The 12847-nt window shown below is 43.0% G+C and overlaps 1 protein-coding gene across 1 annotated transcript in view; it reads right to left on the reverse strand.

The window, feature by feature from the left end:
* The window catches only part of STK24 (serine/threonine kinase 24), a 42539-nt gene that overhangs the window by 6098 nt on the left and 23594 nt on the right, over nt 1-12847 (reverse strand). Inside the window, exons 3-10 of the mRNA XM_083610839.1 lie at nt 12148-12204; nt 10785-10893; nt 10440-10597; nt 9217-9402; nt 7440-7585; nt 5685-5808; nt 3534-3602; nt 581-717 (exon numbers count right to left, since the gene is read on the reverse strand). Coding sequence (XP_083466965.1) covers nt 581-717; nt 3534-3602; nt 5685-5808; nt 7440-7585; nt 9217-9402; nt 10440-10597; nt 10785-10893; nt 12148-12204 — 986 coding nt within the window. The remainder of the gene's footprint in view (nt 1-580; nt 718-3533; nt 3603-5684; nt 5809-7439; nt 7586-9216; nt 9403-10439; nt 10598-10784; nt 10894-12147; nt 12205-12847) is intronic.

The following is a 12847-nucleotide window of genomic DNA, read 5'->3' on the forward strand; positions in this document are numbered from 1 at the left end:
CACTACAGTGGAACCTCGGTTGTCGAACGTAATTTGTTCTGGAAGACCGTTCGACTTCCGAAATATTTTGACAACCAAGGCGCAATTGCGGGTCAGCAAAATCCATTGGGGGAAAATGGAGCAACCCGCCTCGGAAGCCGTTCAACTTCCAAGGCACGTTCAAAAATGGAAGCATTCACTTCCAGGTTGTCGGCGTTCGAAAGCCAAAACGTTCTACTTCCAAAGCATTCGGCAACCGAGGTTCCACTGTATACCCAATCTGATAGCAAACAGTAAATTAGTGAATAACTCAAGACTATTCCTTAGATTAAAGAGTCAATGGTTCTGCTAATAACTTATACCCTGTGACATCCTTGATTGTAGGAATGTTCCCCACTTACTAAGTCATACAATATTACCTAATAAGCATGAGATCAAACAAGCAGGGATTTCTGCTAGGAGAATTCACATCTCCTTCTGGCAGAGAATTCAGGTTTCATACTCCTTGGCCATGTGAGTTAGGATACCACTGATACATTTACGTTGAAGGAATCACACTGAATTGGATACTACTGTTTCCTGCTAGGTGGTTTTACTATACCTCTGAAGCCTCTCCACGAGCTCTGTCACCATGGTATCTGAAATGCCTGGACATGCTTCTTCAGCCAAATAGATAGCCTCTCTCAGTTCTTCTATGGATCCCATGTTCCCCCCGCAAGCTTGACTCCTCTCTTTCAGCTGAATCAAAACAAAAAAAGGGTGTTAGCCATGTAACCATTTGAAATGCGTATACAATCTAAATGAGCAAAAGGAGTTTTTTAAAAAATCAAGTACCACCACACTTTAGATCTACAGACTGCATGGAGATCTACAACGTAAATTGAAACTATTGTATGTTATCAAGCAAATCTCAAGGAATCTCTAAAAGCATGAGCAGGGCTTTAACTTGACAACTACTTATAAATGCATGGTTTAAGAGCCATAATGCAGGGCAACATTCTACACAGACAAATGTATAGCAGGGTCATGTCCCTTATTTTCAGCACAATAGCCTTTCCCATCCTGATCTCCCTCCCTGAACAATATGTTCCCTTTAAAAGCACCAGGAACTCACAGAAGTAACCAGGAGGCTGCTGTGCCAAAAAAGGAAAGTAATTTTACTGCACAAATAAATTGCCTCTAATGGCAACGAACACATTTAGTGAGTCACTAGGCTACCTTTTCGTTGGGAAAGAGTCCTTTTTCGTCTCCTAATAGGAATTTGCCACTCCATACCCAGGACTCAGAGTGGTTAACAGTTTTAACCCAGCAAAATAAAAACTGCAGAATCGAACACACAGCTAATATATAAAAAGTAGCCATGCCTGTGTGTTATGGGGAATGGTTGACGCCTCTCACACCACAAGGTGCTTCTCTGTGGCACTGTGGGAGACGTGGGTGGCGCTGTGGGTTAAACCACAGAGCCTAGAACTTGCCGATCAGAAGGTCGGCAGTTCGAATCCCCGCAACGGGGTGAGCTCCCATTGCTTGGTCCCTGCCCCTGCCCACCTAGCAGGTCGAAAGCACGTCAAAGTGCAAGTAGATAAATAGGTACCGCTCTGGCGGGAAGGTAAATGGTGTTTCCGTGCGCTACTCTGGTCCGCCAGAAGCGGCTTAGTCCTGCTGGCCACATGACCCAGAAGCTGTACGCTGGCTCCCTCGGCCAATAAAGCGAGATGAGTGCCGCAACCCCAGAGTCGGCCACAACTGGACCTAATGGTCAGGGGTCCCTTTACCTTTAACTTAAGAAATGTGGGCTGCACTACAGCAACTGCCCCCCGCCCTCTTCAAAATAGAGGTGGGAGAAGGACTTCTACTGCTTCTCCTTCTGGCTCACTAACATAACTGCTAATGTCTCCACCTCCCACCATGAGGCCCTTAAAACCAGGAAGGGAACGGGAAGCAGAGGGGGCAGGAACAAATGCCGCTTCATCACAGCACTGCGTTTCTCTAACCAGGGTTTCCCAAACGTGGGTCTCCAGCTATTGTTGGACTACAACTCCCATCATCCCTAGCTAGCAGGTCAGGGATGATGGGAACTGTAGTCCAAAATCAAATTTGGAACCCAAGTTTGGGAAACTCTGCTCTAACTCTTGAAGACCAGAAGATGGACAGATACCCGCTTTACTCTGCAGGCAGTAATGTGTACTCCCAACTCTGGTGCATATTAAATTCAAGTTTCGACAGTCTATCTGCTGCTACCATGGTGTAATCTTCCCCCAACATGGAGCTCACCAGATATTGCTGAACTACAGCCCCAATCATTGCTAGATAAGGTGAAAAATATGCCCTAGTGCCTTTCAGCATCAAGTCCTGGTTCAAACTTACATCTCTCCCAAAATCCTCCTAGATCTTAAGCTAGGAAGCTGCTCTATCTCAGCTCCAGCCTCCCATCTGCTGTGCAGCTAGAATGCTGTTGATCTTCTTTGCAGAGTTATTGCAAAGACAGGATAGTCTTTGAGCTTCTGAACAGGGCTATATAGATATTTAATTGTTACTACTACTGTTTCCAATATGAAGGGATCAAAATATCACTGCAACTCAGGGTTTCCCAAACTGGGGTCTCCAGCTGTTTTTATACTACAATTCCCATCATCCCTGACCACTAGCTAGGGATGATGGGAGTTGTAGTCCAAAAACTGCTGGAGACCCATGTTTGGGAAACCCTGCTCTAATTCTCATTTTTTTAAAAACGCAATCTTTCATTTATCCTATATGTACTTAAAGAAGCAAAACTAATTACATTTGTTTTCCTGTATTTTCTCTCATCATTTCTAAAGCAAAGGTGGGGAACACCAGGCTCAGGGACCAAATAAAAGGTAAAGGTAAAGGGACCCCTGACCATTATGTCCAGTCATGGCCAACTCTGGGGTTGCGGCGCTCATCTCGCTTTACTGGCCGAGGGAGCCGGCGTACAGCTTCCGGGTCATGTGGCCAGCATGACTAAGCCGTGGCGAACCAGAGCAGCGCACGGAAACGCCATTTACCTTCCCGCCGGAGTGGTACCTATTTATCTACCTGCACTTGGACGTGCTTTCGAACTGCTAGGTTGGCAGGAGCAGGAACCGAGCAACGGGAGCTCACCCCGTCGCGGGGATTCGAACCGCCAACCTTCCGATTGGCAAGTCCTAGGCTCAATGGTTTAACCCACAATACACAGACTCTATTTGTTGCTTGGGACGCTTCCTCAGGCCCTGCCTCTCCTACCCAGACCACAACCCTCACCATGCCAGGCTCCACAGTCTCTCTGAGAACATTTGCCTGGCTGGAAGGGTTCCTTAAATGGTGAAAGCACCTCTAGCTTGCCAAGAGAGAGGAATGTACGTATATAGAGAGACTTTTGAATGTCAGGAATGTAGCCTACTATACAAAAGGGAGGCTCATATATTTTGCTCCGCCCATTTTGTACCTGGCCCCACCCACCACAGGCATGAGTCCCCCCACCAGGAAGGCCGACCACAAGGCAATGTGGTCCTCACGTAGACTGGAAAACGGTGAACCTGATGGAAATTTACCTCTGTGAATAATGGCGATATGATTGTTGATAAGCACCGAGATAAAGGACGCCTCTGAATGGTATTTTCCTTTGGGAGAAAAAATAAAGAATTCCATGATACATTAAGCGAGATACACATACTGAACATTTTCTCATTCTTTTCCTATATTCTACATTTTATGCAACACACACTTCCAAGTACAAATACATCCAGAATTCATTAATGCATTATTGCAAGCTGAAATTCAATTTTGAACAAGTGGAACTCCTTCAGTATATCACATAACAAAAGTTCTATTACAAATAACAAGGAAATGTAGTTAAACAGACAATTAACTATGTAGCAAGGTGTACTTTAGGATTATGAAATATTTCAGATGTGCAATACCAAATAAGTTAAATTTGAGGTGGGTGGGAAGTATGTATCTGATGAAACTTCAGGAAGGAGTTGGTTTACTATTTGCAAACATATAAAACAAAGCAAGGGAAGACATTACAGGAACACATGTGCACATGCTTAATGCGTAAACAGGGGCACTGGCACACTGAGGATGGCAAACAACTGCTGCATCACTGCCACATGCCAACCCAGGAATATCCTTCAGTGGCACTAATACAGTGGCTGCTGCTAGCATCATCAGATGCAGCATTGCACAAAGCAATCGCAGGTTTGGGTAGACAGACTCTGTGACAGGGATAGCATTAAAAATATCCCATCTGCCAGCTACTTGACCCAGAGATCTGGCACCGCCCTTTTTTCACTGTTGTTCCCAAATGCCCAACACCCGGTTGGTTGTCAGGCACTGGGGAACCACAGTGAAAGGGGGTTTACCTGCGCCCAGGAAGCTGCTGCTTTGAAGGCCCTTTTTTCTGTACTTCCAAAGGGCTGGCAAAGCTGCTTTCTGCAAGGATCGGCTGTGCGATCAGGTTCCAGCTGTGTCTATCTGTCCCACATCTGACACCGCATATAAGGTCAGGTCTCGGGTAGGTGGGCATGGTTTGGGGGAAATTGCCTCTCAGGCCAAACTGGGCCCCTTGCCGGGTCAAAATTTGCCCAGGGGCCAGAGGTTCCCCAACCCTATTTCGTATGGGATGATTGATTAGTAGCTTTGCTTGCCCCCGGAGTCCACACGCTTCCGCTGCGGTGCTCTGCTCCAAAGGGCTCCTCACAGCTTCAGCAGAGTGCATACACAGCGTAGAAACAGAAGCTGTTGCCGTGTGTGCGTAATAAATCAGGCGTAACGCACGGTGTCTTCCTTATCTTACAAATAGCTTTATTCTCGTAGCAAAAACAACAGTTCATAACTCTCCTGGTGACAAAGCACACATTTCTGCTCCTCTCTCGCAACGGAGCAACACACACTCTGAGAGACACAGTAGAACACTCCCCTCAGTATTCTAAACCACGCCTCAGAATGTGAGACGTCACTCAGAACTTCTTAACCCTGTAAGTTCTGATTCTCTCCATATTTCGTTGCACAGGAATTTTGATGGAACCTATACTTAGCAGTCTGCACACTGAGTTCTGAATGTGCAGAGAGTTACAAAGGGTTGCACCCAATGCTGCTGTTCTGCTTGCACAACCGACACCTGCTTGTGCAATGGAACGTCCCCCTCTTCTCCTCCTGCAGCCCTCTGCACACCACCTCGACTGCTCCACAAAGTTTAGGGCAGGGGTCGGCAAGGTTTACCTCGCCTGGGCCGGTTCACCCCAGCAGAAATCGCCCCATGGGCCGGATCGTGTGCGTGTGTGTGAGCACACACGCCTGTGATTTCTGGCGTCTGCGTCAACACAATTTCCAGCGTCTGCGCAGACGCGATTTTCTGCGCTGCAGAAGCGAGTTCCCATGCTGTGCTCTGCCGGTTTAGAGCAGCACGTGGAGACTCACCGAGCGGGCGGCTCAGGGTCCGGTTTAACAACCCCCATGGGCCGCTTGTGGCCCATGGGCCTTAGGTTGCCTACCCCTGGTTTAGGGCACCTCCTGGAGCTAATTGTGTGGCTGCACAGAGAGGAAGAGCAAGTCGTGTTAAGCAAGAGAAACACTGCATACAGGGTATAACCTGAAACCTCACATGTAAGAGCCGTAAGCTGTGATAATGAAAGTTGAAAAGCATGCGTTGCTTCTTAAAATACTTTCAGTTTCTTGTTTCCTCCAGTGTCTATAAATACCTTGTTCCTTTCCCACTCGTGTAGCTGAGTAGCTCCATTCTCGAGGTTCTTGGGATCTTTCTCTCGGATTGTAAATATCCAGTCGCCTGAATCACTGCCACCCGAGGCTTGGCCATCTGTTTCCCTTTAGCACAAATATTTTTTCATGGGTTATTGCAAAGAAAATAATCACTTTATTCATATGATCGTCATCGGCCGTTAATAAAACTAAACTGGCAAACTCGAACGTGATTACTTTAAACCAACACCATCAACAAAATTATAAAATTATACAAAGAAAAAGTGGTCTGAAATAGGTTTTCAATAATTAGGCGCCAGAATTATTACATCTAGCATAAATTACAAATCTGCTCCATGATCCGTTTCTGGATTTATACAATCTTAAAAGGTAAAGGTAAAGGACCCCTGACAGTTAGGTCCAGTCGCAGACGACTCTGGGGTTGCGGCGTTCATCTCGCTTTACAGGCGAGCCAACGTCTGTCCGCAGACAGTTTTTCTGGGTCATGTGGCCAGCATGACTAAGCTGCTTCTGGCGCAACCAGAGCAGTGCACAGAAACGCCATTTACCTTCCTGCTGGAGTTGTACCTATTTATCTATTTGCACTTTTGGCGTGCTTTTGAACTGCTAGGTTGGCAGGAGCTGGGACCAAGCAACGGGAGCTCACCTCGTCGCAGGGATTCAAACTGCCGACCTTCTGATTGGCAAGTCCAAGAGGCTCAGTGGTTTAGACCACAGCGCCACCCACGTCCCATGACATTATACATCTTAGCAGCATGCAACAAGCCCGACTAAAGCAGCACTTTTAAAATCCTGTCCTACAGCTCTCTTATACACAAGGGTGCCATGCTTGGGGCATGCTTGCTTCAGAGTATTCCTCCTACATTTCATTGGGGGGGGGGGAAGATTAATTTTTAAGTTTTTAAAAAAACAAAAACAAAAAAGCAACAACAACCAGATTAACAAATTTAACAAATCTTAAGATTAACAGTTTAAAAAATAAAAATTAATTTCCAACTGAATAAATCCTTAGAGGTTGACTTCCCACTCTTATCTTCATGTTGTTTTTATCGCCCAACCTTTCCTGCTGCATTATACAAAAAAAAATAATCTTATCTATTACAAAACTTTGACAAAATTATTTTCATAATTCTTTCTCAAATCCCACTCATGGTTTCGTTTATCTATGATTCTACCCCAAATAGTCCAAAAAAAACAAAGAAATGCACTCTTAAAACAAATTCCTTGTCTTGATCTCTTACTTGCTGTCCTCATATTCTTTTACTTCTAAAATCCAACTTTAATTAAAACTTTCCCTCCCACACTTCAGATAACAGGTGACTGCTCCTCCAGTTATTTCTGGTTACCCAAAGCACTGAAAAAGGAAGGATTATGTACATACAGGTGTACCTCGGAAGTTGAACGAAATCCGTTCCAGAAGTCCGTTAGACTTCCAAAACGTTCGGAAACCAAGGCATGGCTTCTGATTGGCTGCAGGAAGCTCCTGCAGCCAATCAGAAGCCGCATCGGACGTTCGGGTTCCAAAGAATGTTCGCAAACCGGAACACTCACTTCTGGGTTTGTGGTATTCGGAAGCCAAAACGTTAGACTCGCAAGGCATTTGGAATCCAAGGTACGACTATACTCTTAAAGTTATGTTACTTTTTAGCAGTTTAATTTTGAGTATGTCCAATATATGTGTTTTTTTTTAAGCTTGGCCTACCACATCTGCAGTATTCTCCCGCTTTCACGCTTACCCATCTGAATCTTCGGAGCTGGAGTTATCATGATTCTGCTCAGACTTCCATCTTTTATGCCTGTCGATGAGATCTGTCAAATAAGAGGTTTTCTTTGCGTTCCGTATTATAAACTTGTGCTTCAGCAGTTCTTTTGCCGTTGGTCTCTTAAAAATAAAAGCAAGTTGCTTTGCTTAATACACTTCAGTTGATTTACAAGGAGATAACTGAGAAAAAGAAACTGCTAAATGTTAAACAAACAGTTACTGAAGACAGACACCAGGCATTGGTATATTCTAAGAAATGTGCATTTGTGGATAATGAATGCTTAATTTTCCTGTATCACTTTTATTCCTTTCTCAGCATATAGCAGGGGTAGGCAACCTAAGGCCTGGGGGCCAGATCCGGCCCAATCGCCTTCTAAATCCGGCCCGTGTACGGTCCAGGAATCAGCGTGTTTTTACATGAGTAGAATGTGCCCTTTTATTTAAAATGCATCTCTGGGTTATTTGTGGGGCCTGCCTGGTGTTTTTCCATGAGTAAAATGTGTATTTTTATTTAAAATGCATCTCTGGGTTATTTGTGGGGCATAGGAATTCATTCATGGATTTTTCTTCCAAAATATAGTCCAGCCCACCACATGGTCTGAGGGACGGTGGACCGGCCCACGGCTGAAAAAGGTTGCTGACCCCTGGCATATAGATTTCACTAATAATATACGTAGATGAGCCACAGTAGACTTTAGGCATGGATTCATTAATAATTTTAAACGGACTCGTCAATTCAATTCATGCACAGCTACCTAAATCCCTAGCTGCCAATCAAGCATTTCCCTATTCCACATTCCAGAAACAACCATTGCACACAACAGGAAGGTGGTCAATGCATTGGCTGAAACCCTTTGCCCCGTCCAAGTCCTTCCACGATGAAAGTAGTTGCTAATCAGTAGTATAGAAGGATCATTAAAAGTTAGAAACAGATTAAAATGTAGGTAGCTTGTAAACCTCCATCAAAATATTTTGATCCTAGAGAATATAAGAAAGCTAAACAATTTTGTGGAAGTGACACCTGTTTATCATCAGCCTGAACTGTGGACTGAATAGACAAAGTGAAACCCACATGAAATGAACATGGTTTTGGCAAAGATTTTTGTATTTGAAAGAAACCCTCTCAATTCTCCTTTATCTTAACTGAAAGAGGCTGATTTGAATGAAATGCTTCGGCAAGCCAGTTGGATAGGTGAGGTACAAATAACATTATTATTATTACAGTGGTACCTCGGGTTACGTACTTAATTCGTTCCGGAGGTCCGTTCTTAACCTGAAACTGTTCTTAACCTGAAGCACCACTTTAGCTAATGGGGCCTCCTGCTGCTGCTGTGCCGCCGGAGCACGATTTCTGTTCTCATCCTGAAGCAAAATTCTTAACCTGAGGTAATATTTCTGGGTTAGCAGAGTCTGTAACCTGAAGCGTATGTAACCTGAAGCGTATGTAACCCGAGGTACCACATTATTATTATTATTATTATTATTATTATTATTATTATTATTATTAAATTCAATGTGTAATCAATTTTTTAAAAAGTAATATGGGAAGGAGAAAGGCAGACATTTTCAGGATAAAGCTCCACAAAAAACAGGGGCATGTCAGAATAAAATTATTTTGTTGTTAAAGAAAAGTATATACAATACACAGAACATTCAAACGTTATCTACAGTTCAGTCTTCCATTTTCCCACATGTGCGTTAAGCAACATGACCAAAGGTATATGGGGTGTGGAAAAACCAAAACAACTTACAAAACTTGGGTCCTTGTTCAAGCAGGCTTCAACAAACTCCTTCAGAGGTTTGCTATAGTTTCCTTCTAATGTTGGTGGGTTGTTCTTTGGGATCAGGAAGAGAACTTTCATGGGATGCAGCTCTGAATGTGGAGGCTCACCTTTCGCAAGCTCTATGGCTGTTATCCCCAGTGACCAGATATCTGCCTGTAACACAGAAGCCATCTTACTTACAGCAGGAGGGAGACAAAAAGGGAGCCCTTTCGTTGAAACCAACTGCAACATTTCATTCATTTCACTGACTGATCATTCATTAAACAAGCACACCCTTCCCTCTGCATCTTAATTTTAGGTATTTGAAATAAGCACTCAAAATAAACATGAGCGGTCTGTTTTTCAAACCCGTTTACGTAACAATTCTGGAAATATTATAATCCTAAACACTTGGGTGAGCAGTAAGGGCTATACAAAAGGGATCCAGGTAAATCCTCCTAAGAAAATTTCAGCGTGATGAGCAGTCTGAAGGTCCTTGTGTGAGAGACAGGGAAGCAGAAATCTCTCAGGATGAGAGGCTGGGAGAAGAGAGGAATACCCCCAGGTGAGAGCTGGGAGGACACGCCCTTTTCGGTATGGGACAAAGGTTAAGATATATTGGGGAGAGAGGATCCTGTACTTTTTATCTCTTCTATCTTTTCTTTCTTCTTTTATTCTCTCTCTCTCTCTCTCTCTCTCTCTCTCTCTCTCTGTGTGTGTGTGTGTGTGCGTGTGCTTGTAACTAGCTTGTCTTTTATTGTACTGTGATAAGTGTTAATAAAACATACAGTATATATACAAACCTATATATAGAAAATATACAGTATACAGTGGTACTTGGTTCTCGAATTTAATCCATTCCGGTAGTCCGTTCAACTCCAGAAACCGTTCAAAAACCAAGGTGCAGCTTCCGATTGGCTGCAGGAGTTTCCTGCACTAATCGGAAGCTGCAGAAGCCGCGTTGGACATTAGGCTTCCGAAAAACTGGAATACTGACTTCTGGGTTTATGGAGTTCGGGAGCTGATTTGTCCGGGAGCCAAGCCGTTCGAGTACCAAGGTACCACTGTGCGTGCGTGCGTGTGTGTGTGTGTGTGTGTGTGTGTCTCAATATCAGCATGGCAGAATAATATTATTTCACCTAACAAAGACAACAGAAGAAAATATTTTCAGGCCCAACTCTGAACCCTAAGCAGTCCTCCTTTAATCTTACCTTTGAATCATACGCTGACTGCTTTATTACTTCTGGTGCCATCCAAAACGGTGTACCCACAAAGGTATTTCTCTTTATTTGTGTATCAGTTAGTTGTCCGGCTACACCAAAATCTGCTAGTTTGACTTCTCCTTGTTCAGACAGCAGCACATTAGCAGCTAGAAAATATTTTTTTTGAAAAAGAATGTTGAGTTCGAATGTTTAAGCTAAACAGGTTGACTTTGTCAAGGACCCACAGAAATAAGGACTAGCTTATGTGATTTGATTTCAGTGGGTCTACTCTAACCATGACTAAGACTAGATCCAACTCAAAGCATTTGAAACTTAAACCCTACAAAGTTTTACCTTTAATATCTCTGTGGATTTTCTTTTCTGAATGCAAATAATCAAGGCCTTTCAGAATCTCTCTCAATATCGTAGCAATCTGGATTTCATCAAGAGACCCTGGTTCTAACTAGGAGAAAACACAACAGATTATTTTTCCAAGATAAATGTTGCACAAATACAGCTGATAAACCTTTGCGGGTGGGGAAATTGAAGTCAAGAATTTTAGACACTTCATACACAATAGAGGAGAAAACGTGAGCAATCAGCAACGACACAAAACTACAGAAGTATTTATTTTGACCATTTCTGCACATTCATGTTCTCAGACAGTGGCATTACAAAAAGCCAACTCGGGGTGTAAGCTTTTCCCCTTGGGAACTGGGATAGGCTGGGAGGAAGGCTGCGAGGAATCGGAGGGAGGGTGCCGAAGAATCAGGCATTCAGCTGGAAGGGAATCTGCTCCCCTATAATCAGTTCAATACTGAATCACTTGTGGAGTTTTCCATGTTTGACTGGGCTGCTCTAGGAGGACAGAGCCATTTGAGGCAAACAGCCTCTGCTCACTCATCATTATTCCAATTTTATTACAGCGGATCATGGCTCACAGTTTTCCTATTCAATATCCAAGGAAGATGATTAAGAATGGGGCATTTATTCCAATAAAAATCAAATGACACAATCAAAGTACTTTTTCCTGTATTATTAAGCCAAGAACTAATGGTTCAGGTACATAAATTTACCCTTTTACTAAAGTTAGTTAGTACAAATTTATGAGGCTTACATGAAGCTGGCTTGGAATCATCAAAGTGAGGGTGGGAAATAAATGCAACAAATAAATACCGTATTTTTCGCTCTATAAGACGCACCAGACCACAAGACACACCTAGTTTTTGGAGGAGGAAAACAAGGGGGGGGGAATCTGAATCTCAGAAGCCAGAACAGCAAGAGGGATCACTGCGCAGTGAAAGCAGCAATCCCTCTTGCTGTTCTGGCTTCTGGGATAGCTGCGCAGCCTGCATTCGCTCCATAAGATGCACACACATTTCCCCTTACTTTTTAGGAGGGAAAAAGTGAGTCTTATAGAGCAAAAAATATGGTAAATTCCTATTGGGGAGATCCAGTGTAGCAAAAACTTTTCTTCTTCCCAACTTCCCCCTTGCACCTCCTATGCACTCTCAAGATCTGACCTGGAGGGTTGGGGCACACCAGAGCAGTTTTTGGGGTGCAGGAGTGCTGGAGAGGAAAGAAAAGAAGTTGGATGTCTTTCTGTTTAAGCAGTCGGACATCACTGTACATCACTCTGAATTTATAATGCACATAGAAAGAACTGCAAATTCAGATAAATACCCTTTAGTTCCATTACTATAAGCTGATTACTTACAAGGTCAAGAGCAGAACCTCCGCCAAGATATTCCATTATTATCCATAATTTTGTATCCTGTAAAGGTAGAAAAATATTTATCTAAATATCAGCCAAAAAAAAATTAAGAATTTAGATTTTTTTTTTTACATCGTTTTCATTAATGCTTTATATATAAGTAAAAAATAGTGCCCAGTCCCTTTTCCTTTTGTGCCCTGCCTTTTAAAATGTAAGCCTGGGGAGCAAGCATTGTCTTACCACAAATATTCATAAGCTACTCTAGGAATTGGTTTTGACTGAAGGGAAATATATAAACACACACACAGCTCTCTCCTGCAATTTTGCTTCTGCAAAACTAAGGAACATATACTTTTGAGGCCCTTATCCTGGAAATAAGTTCTACTACTAAACAGAGTGAGTCTTCAGAGTAAACACCCATTTTGTAAACATATCAAACAGTATCACTTTGTATATCAACTTAAAAATGATGTGTTTCAAGTTAAAGCAGTGAAGTAAGTTAATGGATATATTTCAATTTCCCAAAAAGTTTCAGTTTTCTTCCAAAAGGGGCAAATTGTCTTGAAAATTCCAGAAATTTTACATCCATAATTATATATATACTTGAGTAGAGTAGATACATCCGTAACTATATATATACTTGAGTAGAGTAGCTTTCAAGCTATGTTCTAAGGATCCCTAGGGTTGCCCAAAAACTCTTCAG

This window comes from Podarcis filfolensis (assembly GCF_964270895.1).
Source record: "Podarcis filfolensis genome assembly, chromosome: 4".
Classification (NCBI taxonomy): domain Eukaryota; kingdom Metazoa; phylum Chordata; class Lepidosauria; order Squamata; family Lacertidae; genus Podarcis; species Podarcis filfolensis.